This window comes from Odontesthes bonariensis, chromosome 13, assembly GCF_027942865.1.
Source record: "Odontesthes bonariensis isolate fOdoBon6 chromosome 13, fOdoBon6.hap1, whole genome shotgun sequence".
Classification (NCBI taxonomy): domain Eukaryota; kingdom Metazoa; phylum Chordata; class Actinopteri; order Atheriniformes; family Atherinopsidae; genus Odontesthes; species Odontesthes bonariensis.
The window spans coordinates 14,818,518-14,838,986 of NC_134518.1; the positions used below are offsets into that span (position 1 = coordinate 14,818,518).

A 20,469-nucleotide genomic window follows, 5' to 3' on the forward strand; every position below is an offset into this window, starting at 1 on the left:
CTCAAATGATTACGCAAAAAAACTCATTCACGAACCAAAAATGGTCACAGCATGCTACTTTGTTGCACCACCTCTGGCTTTTTCTTGAATTCATTGAGGCATTTAATTCAGTTATGAAAAAACAACATTCCCCACCAGAGAGGATCCAACTTTCTCACGGAGCTGCTGACAGATCAGCTCCGCAGGATGGAAACTTGTCATGGAGCATTTTGTCAATTCCTGTGTGAGAAAGTGGGAGCCCGATTAATGAAGAATATCGTGTTTCATTAGAGAGGTCCATGCCTCAAAGAACTCGAGCTGTCAGAAAAGACAGAGGAGGTGCAAGATAAGGCTGATTGTAATTTCTTTTCTCTTTTTTTAGGAGGGGGGGTTACCACTCCATCATTATTTCCCACCCTCTATTTTGCATTAATTAGAATGGTCATATTTAATTTTTATCAGGTATGTTTTACAAAGCCAGGATGTTGCGCTGTTAGATCACTTAGATTTCTGTCATATTTGTGTTATTTTCCCTCTTTTTTATTGATCTACAAAATAAAGTAACTGAACGAACATCATCCCACAATTGTGATTCTCTGTTACCCCTGTTAGGCCTGGTATTACAGGGCAAAACAAATAAAACAGTAGACAAAAAAGAAAGAGAATACTTCTGCTGGTGTCTTAAGAGGTGTTTTATTTTGCATGAGGTTATTCAGAAATCATAAAGTCATAAAATGAAACAGGGGTGGAGTTATTGGAATTCAGGCTAACATCATAAAAACCATAAAACATGCAGGCAAAACTTAAACATGTCATGATTTTATTTAATTTTTTTCCTTTTCCCTATCATTGAGGATGTCTGCAGTTTGTCCAGAGGTGACCCAGGTTGAAATCAATCCATGTCACTGATAGGTTTAATCCTGTTGAGAATGCAAGGTCACCAAGTAGCAGAAGTTCCTGTCACTCAAAGATATGCAGAGTAAATATTTAGCAATGTGCTGATGCTTTTTGGCCCGCAAGTCAGGGAATGAAGAAATGATCTGTTGTGCTAGTGCAAGATGGGGCAAGGTGGGAATGCTGTAATATGGTCCCGCTGTTGGAATACAAGAAACAGGAAGACGTGGCTGCGGTTGCATTTGCAGTTAATTGCAAGTGTCATGTCAACGTGTTGCATTTCCCAGCGCTGGACCAAGTTTGAGAGTGAATCAAGACATTTGCTTTATTTACCTGTGTGAGTAAGTCAAGTATTTTACAAAGCCATGGTAGCCATTGAAATTGAATGACCGCAAGTGCAAATCAAGTATAAAAAGAAACAGAGTTACAGATAACAGAGTTACAGAGAATGTACATTAGAGTTTTATACGTGACTGAAATACATATTCTTCTGATCTTTGTCTGACAAACACTTCAAAACATACAATATTCTTCTGACACTTTTCCCCATGGAAATTCCACTTCTTGCATCCTCTCCTCACTTACATGACATGTATGTTTGCCTCTAAACAATGTCTGAAACGACCCCTTTTCAACCTGTTTCTAATCAAAGATCTCATTGACATGCAGAATTATGACTGTTGGTGAGCGGTAAACTCTAGGAAACAAACACACGAAATACAACGATGTTTGAAATCTCTCTCTCTTGAAGCATGTCAACAGTGCGTGATCAAACAGGTGCCTCAGTGCCCCATTCCACCTTCACATTTTTCTTTCTGTTCAACTCTCTTTTTTTTCCGTCATTCTCTGCAAGTCTGCCTGTAAAGCTTACATTCAGTTAAATAAGATTCAGTACTTAGAGCAACAATACATTGTGTTGAAGTGATTATTGCACTGTGATAATGTGATTATGCTTTTCATTCATTTACACTGGTTTAAATGGATAATAAACTGTTGTGAATTCCTCGCTGTCTATGACGCTGTGAATAGCATGGCTGTGTTATGTCATGTGCTGTCTCAGACAATATTCATTATGAATAAATAAAAGCAGGAATCGCTGCGCATCTCCCAGCAGTGTACAGCTGAATCAGGGGCCTCTCAGCTGAAGGACAATGGCTGATGTCCACCTGTTTTAGGTTGCCTTTTATTGCCTGCCTTGGTTCTGAGTCCAACTAGACTTTGATGAAGACACAATAGTGATGAAACGTTAGTCTGTTGATAGATTGGCCTTAGTGAGCTCCAGCCCTTCTTTATTCTTTGGAAATTCATAATGAATTGACTATATACTTAAAGAAAAAGCATCAATAAGAATGAATCAAACAAAGCACTGAACAATCCATAGAGCTACTGAATATATGTAGATATTATCAACTTTATGTGTCCCTTCTCTGCCTTAAGTCTCCTCCATTTTGGCTTGAATCAGATGTGCATTATATGATCTTAACTATCCTTAACCATTGAAAACTATTTGAATGTGGTATTTACTGTCATGGTTTGTTGTAAAGGTGTAAAACGTATCATACTAACTTAAAGTGAAGTTAAATATCTTTGGTTATCTTTGCGCTTTTTGGTATGTAAGAAGCACACAAGCCACAGCAACTGTGTTTTATAAAAAGCTTGTTCTTGTCAGTCCATACTAGGCATGTCAGCCATATAAAATGCTAAAACTACAACATTAAAGAGAGATAACTTATCTGATATCAGAGCAGCCTCTCTATGGGCAATCCAATGCCGCCAAAGTCTGTAAAAACTGTGTTTTGATTTAACACCTGGTAACACCCTCACAGGTCAGTGGAGACTGTGCTCCTCTTGACTCTTAGGCTACCGCCCCAGCCGCGGGGGCAGGTATTGTAGGAGTGCAGGCCTGGCGAGCGAAGGCCTGAGTCTTCAGACTCAACAGAGGCGTCGGAGTCGGTCAGAGAGCGGCTGTTGTAGAGCCTCACAGGTGAGCAGATTCTCTGAGTGGGAGTGGGAGGAGGGCTGGTGAAAGTAGGGGACTGTGCCCCAAGTGCTCGTGATTGGAAGTGGCTGATGGGTGGTTTGTTCGAGTCTTGGTGGGAGTTTCCCAGAGGTGAAATAGGGAGGCTGTGACCACTCAGCGCACCAGGGGAGGGGCTGTTTTTACGTTTGGCTGCATTGATTATATTCTTTGCCAGCAGTCGATGGTTGGCTTTAGCATCTAGATTATTAACAGTGGGAGACATGCAGCGATTGTCTTTGGGTTGAGGAGGAGAGGTGGCAGAGGATGAGTACAGAGGTTTAGTGGAAGGAGAGGAAAAACTGCTTTGAAAGAGTGCGGGTGACTGGGAGCGTGAGCCCCAGGGGGGACAGGCAGGAGACACGGCTGCAGATGTTTGGGACGGTCTGGATGAGGAGATGGGGAGAGGAGAGGACTGGTTATTTTGGCTTACTGATGGCGATTGACATCTTGATCCCCAGGGAGGTGTTTGGGAGGGTCTGGATGAAGGATCAGAGGAAATGGTGGAAGACTTGGTATTGTGGCACACCACTGGAGACTGGCATCTTGATCCCCAAGGAGGGGAGCATGGGGAGGTGGCTGTAGGTGTTAGGGATGGTCTGGGTGTGGAAAAAGAGGCAGCAGTAGAGGGCCTGTTATTCTGACTCACCACTGGGGACTGGCATCTTGTACCCCAAGGAGGAGAAAGAGGATAATGAGTTTTAGAGATTTGGGTTTGTCTGAAAGGAGGAATGGAGGAGGTGGAGGGTTGGCTGACCATTGGGGACTGACATCTTGAACCCCAAGGAGAGGTGGCCGTTGCTGTTTGGGAGGGTCTGGATGTAGAAGTGGAGGTAACAGTAGAACAGTGGACATTCTGACCTGTCATAGGGGACTGGCATCTTGTATTAATGGGAGAGGTCACTGGGGAAGTGACTGAGCGGATGGAGCGGATGGTGGAAGAAGGTTGGTTTGTTTGGTGGCTGGAGGTCCAGATTCTGGTGTTTGGACCATCTGGGCTGCTGAATCGTCTGGTGAGGCTGGGTGTGCTGACGGGTGTGACTGTCTCACTGTGAACTTCACCAGGGAAGGACTCCTTTGATGCCTGTTGGAACATGACATGTAATGCAGATTTAAAATTTTGGAATCAAACATACAAACATGGAAAGTAATTGTGCAAAACACGACTGTATTATGATGCTTCTGCAAGTTTGTAACAAATAAATAAATCTCCTTATCAAATAAATTCTATGGTTTTGATTTGACTCCTACAGGATGTTTTATGTATAAAAAGAGCATTTTGCTGTCAAGTTGCAAAGCAAATCCATAAGAACAAAAGATCAATTATGTAATGTAAATTCTGTTTTGATCAAACTGAATTTATGCGTTCAGTCTGAGTTCCAGGCGAATTCAAGTCATCTCTGAGTGTCCCCCTCCCTCTATGGTTGTTTTCTCAGTACGCCTGGCACCTTGCATGCTTAGCACCAGTCTTTAGTGTCTCTCTCAGGTTACTGTCATCTGGTCCTCCGGGGTTGGCTAACTTTTGCAGAGATATGAAGTTACTCGACTGAAGCAAGGGTTGCATTCCATTTTGTGCCCACACTAATTAAGAACTAACTTTAATTGCTTGAGGTAATGATATGAAGAGATCGTGTTATGATACTGAAGTACAAGTATCAGTTTCCCTGGAAACTCTAGTCTTGTAAGATGAATGTTAGCGGCCATATTTTGAAAGTCAAGAGCTTCATTGGAAGAAATATGGCCAAGGTCAAGGGTTATAACATTTGTCTTAACGTCTGAGCTCCTCAAGACCAACGAGGCCAAGCTGCAGGTCTCAGCACGAACACACAGAACCAAAATTCCTGTTAAAGTGTAATGTATCTTGTAATGGAAATCTTTAGTAGTTATTTCAGAGCTGTAAATGTCACATATTGTGTATCAAAATGGATATACCACCTGTTGTAAATTATCTGTGTATCAAGCAGAGACATATGTGTTCTTCGTGATAGAGCAGAAGGCTGGAAAATCACACACAACCAAAATTATACAGTGAAATCACGGCCGAAAGAAGCCAGTGAAGTCAGGAAATGAGGAAAAGGAGAGGTCACTGCAGAGTGTTAGAATGAAGCTTTAATGTAGGAAGAAAAGATCCACTCTTACATGAAATAAAATCAGTAATAAGAGACAGTATAACAGCAGAAAAGAGCAGTGAATCAAGGTGGAAAGAAACAAGCACACACTTTAGTTTGAAACAACACCGACTGATGGTGGAATTACTGCTTTAGGTTAAAACAACAATATACTCTATGTGTTAATTAATAAAGAAAATTAGAAGGCAGCACGTAGATCTGAAACACAGCAGAATCCAGGCACTCACCATATATTTAGGTAAAACGTGCTGGAAAGCAGAGCAAATTACCCTGAAGTCATAAAGACATAAAAGAGTTCTCTTGCTGCAACTTCCGTGCCAATGAGCAGCATTAAATTGCAAATCTTAGATCATAAAGCAGATGCTAGACCATCTGTTAAAGTGCTTTGTGAGGCAGCATCATCATGGTGCCCAGTGGAAAAAGTGTGAGGTTGTTTTCATGTTTTAAAAATGTCCTGAAAAATGAATGTTTTTCAGTGCTTATAGGCTAACTGCTTTGGGAATGGAAACATGATTAACTGATTAAACTGAATCACAGTTTTAATTTTCTGAGGTTAATTACTGGTGTGCAGATTTAGTTTCTAAGGGGGGAAAAAAATGACACCATGTATTCATGGGTCATTTAGGATGCATTCGCTTAGATAATCTTATAATATGCAGAGCGGCTCAGCCCTAGCTGAAATGACTTGGTAAGTAATTCAGCTAATTTATCCACTGTTTTATGATAAGTTTTAGTGTTACAACTCTTCCAATATATATCTACAAGGGATGGTAATAAAGTGGCACGAAAGGAACAAGGCACAGGTTTAAATAAAGTTCATTACATTTTAGAGCCACTAGAATCATTATCAGCCATGTGTTTAATCTCTACAAAATATCTAGTCCCTCTCTAAAAATGGTAGTAAGAGGGTCTCCACACCTGTGGTGTAATTCCTGCCTTTTTGGCAGAAAATGTGGGCCTTGGTGCCTGTACTCCTGACCGAGGAGAGGATACTCGCTCTGGAGAAAAGGCACACAGAGGAGAACTGATCCTTGGATGGTCAGAAGTTGGACATGATGGATACTCCGGTGCTGTTGGGATGAGTGGCAACTGAGGTGCCATACTTTGGGTACTGAAGCGAGAAGGAGGGCTGTTAGGTAGAGAAGTTTGTCTAGAGTAAGTATGGATGGTTGGTGGGTTCCTGGCCTGTGGCGCTCCTCTGGGTAAGGTACTGATCGGGTCCTTGACTGGGTTTAGGATGAAGAGGGAAGAGTTAAGCTGGTAGGGCCGGTGCCTTGAGAGGTCCATCTCTATCTTGGTGCAACCGTTTTCCAAAAGAGGCGGTTCTGGGACTGGTTCTGGCAGTGCAGCTTTAGGCTTTGGTTTCTGCTTGACTGCTTGTTGGGCCTTAAGATTCTGTGAAAGCTGAGCGCCCATGTCAGAGTTTTTAGCGATGGCTTTCACCCTTCCAGGCATGTTTGATGGGTAAATCCAAGATGGTGGTAGAGACATTGTTGGAGAGGGAGACCGAATTTGTCCTGCATGCTGATTCTCAACAACATATTTCTCCATCCTGGATTGACGTTTGGCATACAGCGCAGCCCCTTTTCCTGACACGTTAGTTAGGGTCTGCTCGGGCTGGTGCTCCAACTTTGGCCGAGTTCTCGAGCTCTTGAGACAGGAGGCCCACTCTGGAGCAGTTGCTCCCTCCACCCTGTCATCTTCTTTGGCTTGGAAGTTTGAGGCCTCTGCACCCAGAGCCAGTAACTCTTCTTCAGATGCTGCTTCAGGCACAGGTCTGTGTCCATGTTTCTTCCTTTCATCCGCCCCTTGCACCAGAGAGAGCAGCTCTGGATTTGGAGCAATAACTGGCTTTTCTTTGAACGTGAACATCGACTTCTTATTCGCCCTCCTGGCAGTTCCGTCTTCAAGTATCCCTGTCTTGATTGGTGTAATCAGCTTACTCTCTCCAGCGGGTTGAGGAATAAAGATGGATGGCTTAGGGGCTGTGGGAGGGCCACATTGGGACATGGGTGGATACTGAGAAGCAGGGAAATTAGATGGTGGAGGAGAGCAAGGTGACATGATAGGAGACATGAGAGGTGAACTTGAGTAGAAAGCCTGTGGAGGTCGGTTTGTGAAGGCTGGGATAGGAGGTGTGGGATATGACGGAGGCGGGGGTGGAGATGAGAACATGACGGACTGGGGGACAGTATGAGCAGGGAGGGGAGGGGTGGAGTAAGATGGAGGAGGTGGGATGTTCATGACAGGACTGACTGCTTCTGGAGAGCGCACTGTGGGTGGCGAGAAAAAGGGCCTGGCAGTTCTATTGACGATGGTGGCGGTCTGCTTGGATGAGGGTAAAGACACCCACTCAGGTCCAGAGGTGCTGCGACAGCCATTAGGAAGCTCTCCGGCAGGAACTGGCCCTATGTGGCCCCTATTTGTCTCTGCCGCCCCTTGAGCATGTTCCATCACATCTGGTTCAATGTTATTACTTCCTAATGGAGTCTCATTCTTGGCATTGTCCTCTAGCTCCTCACGGATTTCATCTCTTCCCTCTTCCTCCTCCTCCTGTTCCTCCTTGACTGGGAGAAAATGTCTCTCTTGAATAACACTGTCTTCCATGTCTTGCTCTTTGTGGAAATCCTTCCTTGGCTCGTCCATGATATCACCAGCAGAATGTACACTTATAGTTGGTGAAAACAGTGGCTGGGTATTCTTAAAGTTCAGGTCTCTATCCTTTTCCTCACTGCTCCTCTCTGTCCATGTTAGTTTGTTGGACAAGGGGTTGCTATTCCCATTTTCAACTTTATCCTCCTCTGACCCCTGTCCACAACTTTCAAGGGTGAAGGCGTTCACTCTCTGTTTACGCCGGTTGAATAGCTGCACGCCCCTGGAGCTGGAGCTGGATTTGGAAGGGATGGTGAGCTGAGAAGCGATGATGTGACTCCTCACACGTGCCTCCTTCAGCTCCTTCTCTGATAAACTGGCACTCCTGGTCAGATCTGAAGAGATACAAACAAGTGGAGAGGGGACAGAAAGTTCATATAAATAAATATTATGTGTTGTCATTTAACAAAGATGTTTGATTAATTGTAAAGCGCACTCAAATTGTGGTGGACTAAGCAATGTGCAATACGCAAAGGCAACTCCCTTAACATCTAACTTAAACTTACCAAACTGCTGTTCTGTGGAAATATAAAGAGCCAACAATGACCAACAATGAGTTTGAATATTCTCTTTAAAACCCACAAAGCTGCTTCTGCGCCAGATGGTTCAGACTGCTGTTTGCCGAGCTTTTCATTTCATCAAATCTAAGGCTTTGTGGACATTTGAATCAGCAGACGGGAGCTGTTGACAGTGAGCTAATAGATGTAAGCTGAGAAAAACATTTGGAATGAATAGTGTAATAAGGAGGCACAGCTTGTTGGGGTAAAAAGATTTAGTTCAGTGTTTTCAACAGCACCATAAGAAGCTGCTGACAATCATTGTCTTACAACAGTTCTACAGGTTTGCTAATGACTTTGAAATCATGAGATAAATCTTGCTGATGTTAAAGTGGATAGTTTATTTTCCGAGCTAAAGAGCTCCCTTCCAGGCAATGGAACTATTTCCTCTACCATCTGCAGAAGTCCCTCCCTGAGCATTCCTTCACCGCTGAGAAAACTCCCCGCCTGCGCTTCCAGCATGCCTTTGGTTTCTCTCTGCAGCTAATTTGTGCAATACTGCAGCTCCAACCCTTAATAGACCACTTTTACAGCCTTCAGCCTCCTAAAATGACATTCTGTTACTGCTGCCCATAAACGCACTATACAATCAAGTGTTCCCATCTTAAATATAGAGACTGCATCATACTTCAAAGCTAATGAGAGGAAAACAAAAGCTGCATCTAGGCTTTTTTTTGTACAAAATACTCTTTGATGAGCATTGCAAAGTAGAATAAGTTGTCATGGTGACACATCTGGTAGATTATTCATCTAATTCATGATCCTCCAGGACTTTTCTCAGACAGCTGGCACAGCCTTCATATCATAAAGTGATGGATCCTGACAGCTACATTATTAGATGTAATCGAGTGCCAATCACAATACTTAAGTGTAAATCAGTCACTTATAAAGCTGTCCTGTAGAGCTGATTTTGCATGTGGCTTTTCCTGGCGCAGAGGTCAACACTGACATGGTCTTTCCACCAGTCTAAAGGGATATCAAGCATCTGCCGTTGATTTTGCAGACTTTTAGCCTGTCCTTGCAGTAATCTAGTTAACTGTTTGTGACGTACTCTTGATTTCCAGTTACAGAAACCCAGTTAAAAAGTTGAAATTGTGTATTCAACATCTCAAATGTATATCAATGCAAACATGCGCTTAATGGTCGCATTTTGATCAGAAACAGTGCATCGCATTTACACATAAAGAAAATATACTCTGCACTGTACTCTGTCTACGAAGAAATGCATCAGTCATAACGATGTTAAATCACTCAACCTGAAAGCCAGTGAAGATATATGAGCTAAATGACACATCTGTGGCACTATAACATGGATAAAACATTGTCAGACAGACCCTTAAACAAGCGGACCGCTCCCCACTATTGGCATAAACATAAATATCCCTTTATATACTACACTGCAGAGAAATAAATCAGCCTGTCCCACAGATACCTGCTTAATAATCTGTACTTTTTATCCGTGTTGTCTATATAAGTGGGATATACACCAGGTTTTATTTTGATCAGGTGTCTTACCACTTACAATTCATGCTAATGGAATAAACATCATAAACATCATAAACATCTACCTTGTACAGGAGCCAGTTCGGTTATCAAGTAACATGCAGGTGCAAATCCTATCAGTGACCAAAATACATGTGCCTCATATTGTTGAGGATTAACTTTTTTTTACTCTTTGTCATGATGAACTGACAACACAAAAAGCTCAATCGACTCCAATCGGCGTTTTTTTTTATAAGTTTAGAGGCAGTGTTACAAAAACAACACAGTGGCACTCACACGTTACGTTTCCTCTCAAAACAGACTCGGCTGCTCCTCTGTTAGAATTCAACTCTATGAAACATTCTCTCAAGTTCTGTGAAAGTTTGCTTATCTTGCTGGATCCACATCAGCACCTTATCCCTTACCTTTTTCATGTCAAAACTCAGACCTCCGCTGTGTTGTAGTACCTCCACAAGAGTTTTCAATTTAACTGCGTCCGTTAACTTAACACACCCCCCCCCACCCTTTCTGGAGCGAGACACGGGATCAGATTTCTTTTTCTCTGCAGTTCAGCAGCACATAGACAGGCAGGCAGGCAGGGAGGAGAGGAGGAAAAGAGGGAGGGGGGGGGTGTAGCTGGAGGCTGTGCTGTCTGTCACTCAGCCTCCAGCTTTGTTTCACATTTTCAAATGTGCAGCACCTCCACAAGCTTTTCACAAATGCTTAAAACAGACACCCCTGTGAGACGAAAGCTCTGCGCTTTGCTGCACAGAGTCCAGACTTTTTCTTGTGACAGCTTTTGAGAGCTGTCCAGTCAATGTTAAGTATTGAGCAGCTTATCTCTGTAATGTCCTGTGATGGCAAGGGAGCATCTGACCCTTGTTGCAATCTTTGAAGTGCAACCCAGAGATACCCCAGTTTATGTTTACGTGGATTAGACCACCGAGGCTCCAGAGCTCCAGCACCTGACCTCAGCTGCCCTCCACGTCAGTCAGGATATGCCATGTGTGTTTATTGAGCACTCTCTCTCCAACCAACAGTCCCCCCTCTTTGAACTTCTTCGGCCCTAAACTCCAACCTGCAAAGGCAGGACAGGAATTTCCTGTTGCAAGAGTCTCCACATCATATCGTTGCCCCCTCCATTCTCTCCCACCTCCACCTCTAACTTGCTCTATCTCATCTCTCTGCCCTCTGTCCCTTCCCCTCATTCCAGCATGGAGGAGAGCAGACTGGAAACCCCCCCACACCCCCACAGCAGCAGGATTCAAGTCAGGGGGCCAACCCTGCATTTGTATATCAAAGGTCAGATTACCCCATCGGATGTTATCTTTCTGTGGGTGATGACTGTGCAGTGAGTGGGATGACAGCGCCGGCCCCCGTGGGTGATGTGTGAAGCGGTATGGAAAGGCAGGGATTAACAGAGGTCCTGGGATCTTACCGTACTGAGTGCGACCTAAACTCTCAGTGCATCTCATGGGAGAAATAAAAGACCAGCTCAGAGGTGGAAATCAAGCTCCGCTACTCAAATTCTTATTTTCATAGGGCATGAAAAATCTCAAAAGGGGAGCAGTGGACTCTTTTGGGGCCTTTGTGTTTTTTTGTGATCTGAGGAAACTAATTAGCGGGTAATGAGTGATGGGAAGAGTGTTGTTAGCCATAGATCTAGATAAGGAGCAAGTGGCCATGAGCTTTCTATACAACCTACAGTGTAGTTTTACTTTGTCATTTCTCAGAGGAAATAGATTTTCTTTCTCTCTTTTTTTTTTCTTTTTTGACAGAAGTTGAGATCTGTGAAAGTCTGTTTCCAAACAGCTTTTCCCTCAAGTTACCCCGTTATTGTAAGTGTCTGTGTTGGATATTAAGACAGCCCTTTAGGAGGGGTGCAAGATTGCTTTTCCATTGCTGCTTCGGCCGCCTGTATTTTAAGGCATGGAAACAGATGTTTAATGGCGCTCTTCACTGTGTCAGATTTCAATGATGAGTCTGGACTGTCTGTTTTCTATATGAGCTGTCTCCCGTTTTCAGCTACACTTTCTGGTGTATACCGGTGCAAACACTTTTGTTTTGTATTTACATTTCTGCACTGTAACGTAACAAAGTAAGAATACACTTTCTGGCTGCTTCCTCGGCACCCAAAATGAGAACAGAAAAGTCACAAACACAAACACTCACTTGTTTTCCTGCTCATGCGCTCCTTGTTGAATCCTGTCTTATCCAACGATGTGTCATAGTCTGTCTCAGGGTTGTCCATGTCTTGCTTTAGTTGAAGAGGTTTTCTCAATCCTCCTGGACTCCAGCTCACCTCTCTCCTTATGGGCATATGTCCCTTATCCATTTCTCTCCACAATAAGACGCTTCTGTCTCTGTCTGTTTCACTCCTCACTGGCAGGCAGTGAATACGTTAAAAGAAAACACAGAAAGAACAAGCACAAGAGGCAGTTCAGGATTCCAGGTTGCTGCTTCTGGTCATGGCTCGCCGTTTAGCAGTAATCCTTCCAAAAGCTGTCCTGCCGTCGGCTGAAATCTGACGGAACAAGTGTGTTCTCACTTTGTTCTTCATGAAGTATTGTTGTCTGTCTAACTGGACCTCCCAGGAGGGTCAATTCTGATGTGTCTTGGATGAGTTCCCGTGGAAAACAGCCACGAAAATTGCACAAGTTTGTTGCACTTTGTTAAAAGTCTGGCGCAGAGTTTTAAGAAACCGTCCTGCTTTCTCTATTTACATCTCTCTAACACTCCATTTTTCTTTCACTGAAGTGTTTCTTCCTCCCCTTCTATTTTGGTCACCAGAACATTCTTTTTGTTTGGCGTCTCAGTCTGCAGCCTGCAGATTACTTTTCTTTCAGAGAAAGGGATCTGCCCTTTATCTTTGAGATCATAAGTCTACGGTGACGTGAAAGGCAACTGTGCATATGGGGACTTCCTGCTGTTAAGGTGCATGTGAGGAATAACATTTAACTCAGGAAAGGTCACGGAGCCTGTTTTGTACTCAGTGTTCAAAAGCATTCAGTTAGAGCTGCTTTATTCTAGTCTCCTGCTTGGTTTCTTTTACATACAGAGTTTCTGAAAACAGGATTCTTTCTTTTTTCAACAAATCATACGTGAGGAGAAAACTTTATTTCTTCTCGGTCAATTCCGAAGCACCACAGCTGAGGTTTCATCATGAATGAACTCAAAGGCTCCACCATTCAGATGTGTTTTGAGTGTTGGCTCTTGTAGAAAATATTTGATGAATGTGTTCTGGCTGTTTAGCCAGTCTGGAGAAAAAAAAAATGTAAAAACTCCTTAGGCTGTAGATAAAACGAGGGTCACTGTGTTTTATTTAATCATTCCCCGTGTTCTTTTTTCTTTCCTGCAAAAGATTAAAAAAGGGGGAAACACATTGGTTAAAATGTTGTTGTGCAAAAATCCAAGCCATTTAAATCAATATATTCTTTAATTATTTCATGCAAATGTGACATTTGCAAAGACAAAGAAAATGTTACAATTGTTCTCAGCTTTTCCACCATCACTCTTACGATAAGGCATGTTGTTTCATAAAGAACTGAAAGAGTCTTCAATGATGGTTTCAGAAAAGTAATCTAAAACACTTAATCTTTATGCCGACTGAGAGTCTGAGAGACTCTCTTTATGATTTTTTTTGTGAGCAAAGACGGGACAAGTTAGTTCCTGAGTCAAGAAAAGCCTAATTCTCTGGCATCAACTTGAAAAGGTGAAAAAAAGAAATGGTGTGACACCTTTATAAAAGTCTCAATGTGATAAGCTCTGTGCCGTCTCCAAAAACGGAAGAAAGGTAGCAATTCACTGTGGTCTGAGCGCTGGCAATTTGCTTTAAACCTGTCAAAAGTAGCTTTATCGTTGCCTCAGGGTCTGCGATGTGATACAGCACACTGAAAGAGTGAATGTAGATTTCTAATCTCTATGCAGAATGAAGAAAGGGACAAAGATTATCCTGTACAGTATTTCATTAGATCAGCAGTGTCATGTCCCTTCTTCAAAGCAAATAAGAGCCACTGGCAATGTTTGTAATGATAAACCGGTGTTTGCACATCCTTTTCCCTGAACAGACTTGCTCTCCTTGAAGCTGATCAGAGTTGCATTTTGTTTTTCCCTGTGAGTCACTCCTGTATCACTCAGCGGTGGGAGGTCTGCACAGAGAACTAAACAGATGATTATGATTTTTAAAGCACCTTTTCAGAGCTTCCTTGCAGGCACAACAGCCCCTCTCATCTCCATCTCTCCTTAAGGTGTGCAAGCAGCATAAACATGTTTTCATTCCTTTTATGCAGACCCCTATGGAACATCAGCTGAGTCGTGACACTCTGTGGGTGGACTGCTCATTAGCCCCCTTAAAGACAATCATCACAAACAAAAACACGGCCCCACCTCCCTGCTGTAAGGAAACAAAAATCCTTCACAGTTTCACTTACTGGCGTGATCCTGACGAGTGAGAGGAGATGAAGGCCAGTATTGTTTAGACACTCTGACAATAGCTCTTTGAATCTCGACAGATGCGGGATGCTTGTTTGGATCCGTCTGCATCTCATTTGGAAGCTCACACGTTGTCTTTTTAGATTAGTTTTCACCTATTATTTTCACTTCAGTGGGTTTGTGATGTTTTCTTCATTAACAGTTGTCTTTGCTCTGCCAAAATTGAATGTTTGCTGTGATCAGTGAGAACAGAGGTGAACACATGTTGAGGAAGTGACCTAACACAGCATCACCAGATTGCCTAAAATATGGTTAGATTACTATATTTGATCCATGCTCAAAAAATTTATTAACTGACAGACACAGAGCAGATGTAGGACACACAAAATTGACAGCAGCCAAGATGTAGCCCTGACTCTAGCTTAGTAAACAAAACACTAACATATGGACTGTAGAAATCTACATCTGTTGCACTCTTTTTATTTGCCTCCACTTGATATTGTACAGCCAAGGCATTGTATTTCTTCCAGACTGTCTTGTGATGTTTAACCCACTCAACCTTTTATCTGCCCTCCATAACTGATAGTTGGATGCCACTCCAGTCCCCACACATCATCACCCCACCTCCTGTTGCCTGGAAGTTCAAAAGGTATTCTACAGTGTGTCTCTGTCATGCTTTTAATCCACCCCTCCACACTTTTCCTCTGCCACCCACCATCATCCGTGGTCAAAAGCAAGGATATAATTTACAGTTTAGCGCATCGGGCCTCTTAGTTTGTAATCACAAAGTTCCTGTACATCATCAGCACTTGACTGATTCATTATGCAACAAATCCATCCAGCTCTCTGCAGCATGTCTCACATAGTAATGACACACACACACACACACACACAATGTGAAATTATGCATTTGTCCCTCAGGGCCGTTGTCTGGTACATTTATCACATATCAGCATCAAAAGCCAACTTCTAAAAAGCATGTCAGCCAACTCATAACTCACTCACTGCATGATTTTTCCTCCTGAGGGATGACATTTGTACATCATCAGTCGTTCGGGGCACACATGTGTTGAGGCAGATGTGTCGGTATCAGGTGAGCTTGCATTCTACTTACTGTAAGACTTTAAAAGTGTATCAGTTACTGATTTTGTAATCAGATTTTTGTCATTTGAGACATCTCATCACAACATTGACTGACAGGCCTTTGTGATTGAAGCCCTCAGGGGCAGAACTGCTGTGTGTCTGTTATCTCTTGCCCTTTGCCTGGATCCTTTACACTTTGGCATGCACAAATCATTGAGCTGTAAATGCTAAAGGGTTTTAGCAGGGCCTTTTGCCCCTTCTCCCTCTCTTGCTAGGACAAAGAGCCATTCAAGAGCTCCAGCAGCACCAAAAATGTATTTTGGCGAGTGCTCCAAAATGGGCATTCCTGGCACATAACTCCTCAAGAGGCTGTGATAGTCAACAGGCCTCGGCTTGTGCGGGCTGATGACTGACATTAAAAAACATTGCAAGGCACTGTCTCCAAGGAAACTCAGAAACATCTATTTCTGTTTATCTTTATTTCTTTTAAGGGATTCTTGATAGTTCTGTCATAAAGCGTGCCATGGAGACCCATATAATGAAGAGTTTGCTTCATGTGCAGCTTGTTCTTTTCTCATAATAACTGGTGGGGAACTTCAGAGAAGAAACAGAGAGATATACTTGAAGGAGGTGTGTATGATCCTATGCCAAGAGGGAGGAGCTTTCTAAAGCAATCAGAGTCATCTTCTGAAAACTGTTAGACATCAAAGGAAGAGACTGAGGCACTTTTTTTTAATGTAAATTACAGACAGGCATTATCAATACTGCTGTAATTATTTGTAGATTGGTGTTGACTTCTGTTGACAAAGCTGCTTTCTACCATTTCAAAGAAACTTGGCCAGGCAAAGTCATGGCAAAGGTAACGGGGCTTCATTTGCTTATAGATACATGTGAATAAACATATGGTGGAACAAAAACTCCTGTTACTCCCCTATAAAGCAGTTAATAGGCCTCACCTGTCGTGTTAACAGGAAGCAATTATGTATATGAGTAAGTTAATACAGTCTCCAGCCAGGACTTTAATTGGATACACCCTCTAATGTTACACAGTGCAGTTCAAGTCTATAACCTGGCTACACAGAGAACTGCACACTCTCAGGACAACAGGCTTGGATATCAGTGCTAATGTAGCCAGTCAACACCCCCCACCCTTCCACTCCTGCAAGTCTGCAGCCAGTACCCAGAGAAAAAAACAGCAGCCCCAGATGTTTGTCATCTACTCAGACAAAGACTTTCAAAGTTTCCCTCCTCCTCTGCTCCAGTGCTCGGCATTTCCCTTCTCCCCTGTCCGTCTTGCCCCAAACAAAGATTGTGTCTTACCCCGCAAAGATGGACATAATTGGCAGCAGGTGACCAAGTGTGCAGAAGTCACAGTTTTGGAACGACAGATAAAATTCCACAATTCAGTCCTCCTTCCTGTTTGGTGCGTGCTGGTTTGGTCATGCTGCTCACCTGTACTCCGGTGGGTCTGGCGGTGTGAGGCAGCGAGGGTGTGTACGGCCCCTTTTCCGTTCCTACGACTCTGTACACACACCTCCCCCTTTTTACCTCTCCTCTCTCTCTCTCTGTCTCTCTCTCTCTGTGTCGCTGACTCTCTCACTCAGACGAAGGATTGGTTGGGGGGGTCAGCTGGAACACAGAAGGTTCTTTGTCTGGGATCTTTTCATATGGTTTTCTTCAAGCTTGCATACTGAACACATTATGGTATGATATATTTTCATATTCAACAGAGGGATATCGAGGGGGCCAGTGGGCCCCACTGTGTCCCCCAACCACCACCACTTGCCACACCCTACTTTCTTTTCCTGAACCATTTTCCTGCCATGCACACCGGGCAGAAAAATCCAGATAATGAGTGAAAACTATGCGAGAAAAATGGAAGAGTAGGTTCCTGCTAAACCCACAGAATTCCTTGATTCAAATCTTTCATCTGAAAAAAATAAGAAAAAATAATAATAATTCAGCCCAGATCACTTTTTATTTCCTCTCAAGAATTTTCAGCCAAACTCCTTCCATAGACAGAAACAGACGAGTCTTTGAAAAAAAAAGTACACCCTCTCATGCTCCTTATCAGATCTTAAAATTAGGTAAACAAAACCTCAGATGAACAGCTACACATGACATATTACAACAAGTCAGTATTTATTTAACAAAAAAGTCAACACGCAGAAGCAGTGTGTGAACAGCCACGTACATTCTTTCTGCTTCCATTGGAGTTAAAGGGGAACTCCGGGGCATTTGAAGCGCATTTCCATTGCTAGAGGTTGTCAAATACTGATAGTAGGACACAGACAGGTGCAAATCTGCGCTCCCTGTGTGGAGATAGCGCTGTTCGCTCAGTCTGTCATGCGAGGCTAATACGTGGTGGCTAAGGGGCAAGCGCTAACCCTTCCACGTAAAACAACAACTTGCACACTGCAGAAACGTCACACCACTTTATAAACCATCCGACAATAAAGTCACAAGCCTTACCATCAAAACCATATGCATGGTTCTCACATTACTGGCATGGGGACGTTACAAAACAACTTTATAAACAGCATGTAACTCACCGGCTGGTTGTAGGCTCGCGCATGTGAAAGCCCAAAAGAGTCGATGGACGATAATCACATATACAAAACAATTATCTTCTCTAGAAAAACTGCGTTCAAGTATTTAAAACATTACAACAATATTACTGGGCATGTATTGTTGTAATGTTTTAAATGTACAACTAACCGGTGAGTTACATGCTGTTTATAAAGTTGTTTTGTAACGTCCCCATGCCAGTAATGTGAGAACCATGCATATGGTTTTGATGGTAAGGCTTGTGACTTTATTGTCGGATGGTTTATAAAGTGGTGTGACGTTTCTGCAGTGTGCAAGTTGTTGTTTTACATGGAAGGGTTAGCGCTTGCCCCTTAGCCACCACGTATTAGCCTCGCATGACAGGCTGAGCGAACAGCGCTATCTCCACACAGGGAGCGCAGATTTGCACCTGTCTGTGTCCTACTATCAGTATTTGACAACCTCTAGCAATGGAAATGCGCTTCAAATGCCCCGGAGTTCCCCTTTAAGAGGGTAAGTGACAGCTGTGAAGCATGGGGGTAGAGGGCTGATGATTTGGGCTTGTTTAGCAATCACATTATTATTGAGTTAACCATGAACTCCTCTGTATACCAAAGTGTTCTAGAGTCAAATTTGAGGCCATCTGTTTGACAGCTAAAGCTTGTCCCAAACTGGGTCGTGCAAAAGAACAATTACCCCCAAACACAGCATCAGATCTACCACAGAAGGTCTGAAGAAGATAAGGATCAAGGTGTTGCAATGATCCAGTTAAAGTCTAGACGTCAGCATAACTGAAATGATGTTGTGAGACCTTTACAAAGCTGTGCCAATATGCAAACAAACATGCTCCAATCCTGCTGAACTTAGGCCACATTGTAAATAAGAGTGGGACAAAATTCCTCTACATTGGTGTGAGAGCCTGATAAGTTATTGCTGCTTAAAGTGGTTCTACAAGCTCCCAAATAATGCATACTCAGTATTTCACACATTGTTTCTGAAGTTTGGCTTAATACTGACACTGTGTCACTGTGATATATAAAACCTTACAACTGAAAGTGGATGTACTAACTTTTTCATGCGACTGTACATTTTAGGCCCCATTTCACTAACCTGTTCATTTGCATATTTTGGTTAATTTATGCACACGAGAACAGCGCACACAGAGTCAGCACAGCAGGCCAGCTTTTCACCCAGAAGCCACTGAAAATAAGCTTGGCTCCTCTTATCAAGACATGAGCTTCCCTGAAAACATGACAAGCTTCTCACATGCGGTGCAACAACATGTGGAGCAGTAATTCATAGTGACAAGCAGAGAGGCACAGGGTAATGGTTTTAGCGGGTTGGTTGACTGTACGGCTGGCGGCTGCATTCAAGCCATGTGTGAGCACAGGTGGAAGACATACTGACCTGCCTGTAAGATAAAATATGTTTATCTTCTGAGGTGGCAGAGCGGGATTTCTTCGTGGAACTGATAACACGCGATATCTCGATTGCCCAAAGAGAAAGGATAGAGCAACATATAATCTTCGCTCAGGCAGGTTTCTAACGGCGTTAAATGACCCAGAAGTATGTAACTGGTAGATAAGTGTAGATAAGAAGTTGTCGAAATTCTCCATTTTAAGAAAAGAAGCTTCAATACTTCCATTATTATCCCCTTTTGCTTAGGAAACACTGGGCCATCCTTAAAAAGACAGAGAAAGCTATGATGTATCTATTAAAATCAAAAGGGAAGAAATCAGAAGGTGTTATTTGGGAGGCAATCAGAGCGAAGCTAATAAGTTTGGGTTGAAACCTAATTTCTATTCAACTTTATTTTGAACTGATGCTGGAAAGTGATTTATAATTAATAATAGAGAGCATGCCCTCGTATTGTCCATGGCGGCAGGCATTGTATCTCTGTGGGACATATTTGCTGTATGGAATAAATTAGTTTCTTGTCTTAATCAGACCTTTCGTGTAGATTGGGGGTTCCAGAAAATCACAGAATGCAAAACGAAATGTGTAGAGCTCCCTCTGTAGACTTATCCAAACATGGGAATGATTTGTATCTCATGTGCATGCATGATGCAGTGAAGAGTGGCCTTTTTTATCTCTTAACGGCTTCTCCTGGACTTCGTAGAATACTGTGCACGAAGTTTGGCCTTCCTGCAGGGATGATGATCTTAAGACTGTAATCCTTACTTTAAAAACAGCCATTTCTCCAACTCAAATGATCCCCAAAGAATCATAAAATGTAAGTAACATCTGGTTCACTGTACCAGATCTGAGGTTTGAAATGATTAGATTTCTAGATCTATAGCTTGGATGCATTTCTCTTGCAACTTCCTCTTGAAACCTGCAAGCCCTCAGTAAGATTGGGACTGGCTGTGGGCACTGGATTGTTGGATACACAGAGGAGACTGCGTGGCTGAGTTTGATGTATCTTGAGCAGCTGCCAGAGATTAAGGAGGGACATTTTAATCTCCCCTCAGCCCTATAGGACAAGATAACTTATATGATCCGAGTAATTCTATCTGTGGTTCACCCCTTTTCATAGAGCAGGTCACACATAGTTTACTAAAAGGTGAACCTCTACTTCTCAAATCAGTTACGGTGTGTTTCAAGGAGCATTAAGGTTTCTTTTTAGCATATTTTCTGATTTTGAAAGAGGAACTCGTTGTAATTTTAGTGTGACAAGTTTCCTCACCTGATGGATGGT

The 20,469-nt window shown here is 42.9% G+C and overlaps 1 protein-coding gene across 2 annotated transcripts; it reads right to left on the minus strand.

Annotated features, from left to right (window-relative positions):
• Positions 1-653: 653 nt before the first annotated feature.
• synpo (synaptopodin) lies at positions 654-16,755 on the minus strand. Of its 2 annotated transcripts, none has more exons than XM_075481081.1 (4): positions 16,677-16,755; positions 11,883-13,062; positions 5,938-8,006; positions 654-3,974 (listed from the first exon to the last, which is right to left on the minus strand). In XM_075481081.1, the coding sequence occupies exons 2-4, from the start codon at positions 12,043-12,045 to the stop codon at positions 2,694-2,696; spliced, it is 3,513 nt and encodes a 1,170-aa protein (XP_075337196.1). In that variant the 5' UTR covers positions 12,046-13,062; positions 16,677-16,755; the 3' UTR covers positions 654-2,693. The 2 variants fall into 2 exon arrangements, with proteins under 2 accessions (XP_075337196.1, XP_075337195.1); XM_075481080.1 differs by having other exon boundaries at positions 16,545-16,753.
• Between the last annotated feature and the right edge of the window lie 3,714 nt (positions 16,756-20,469).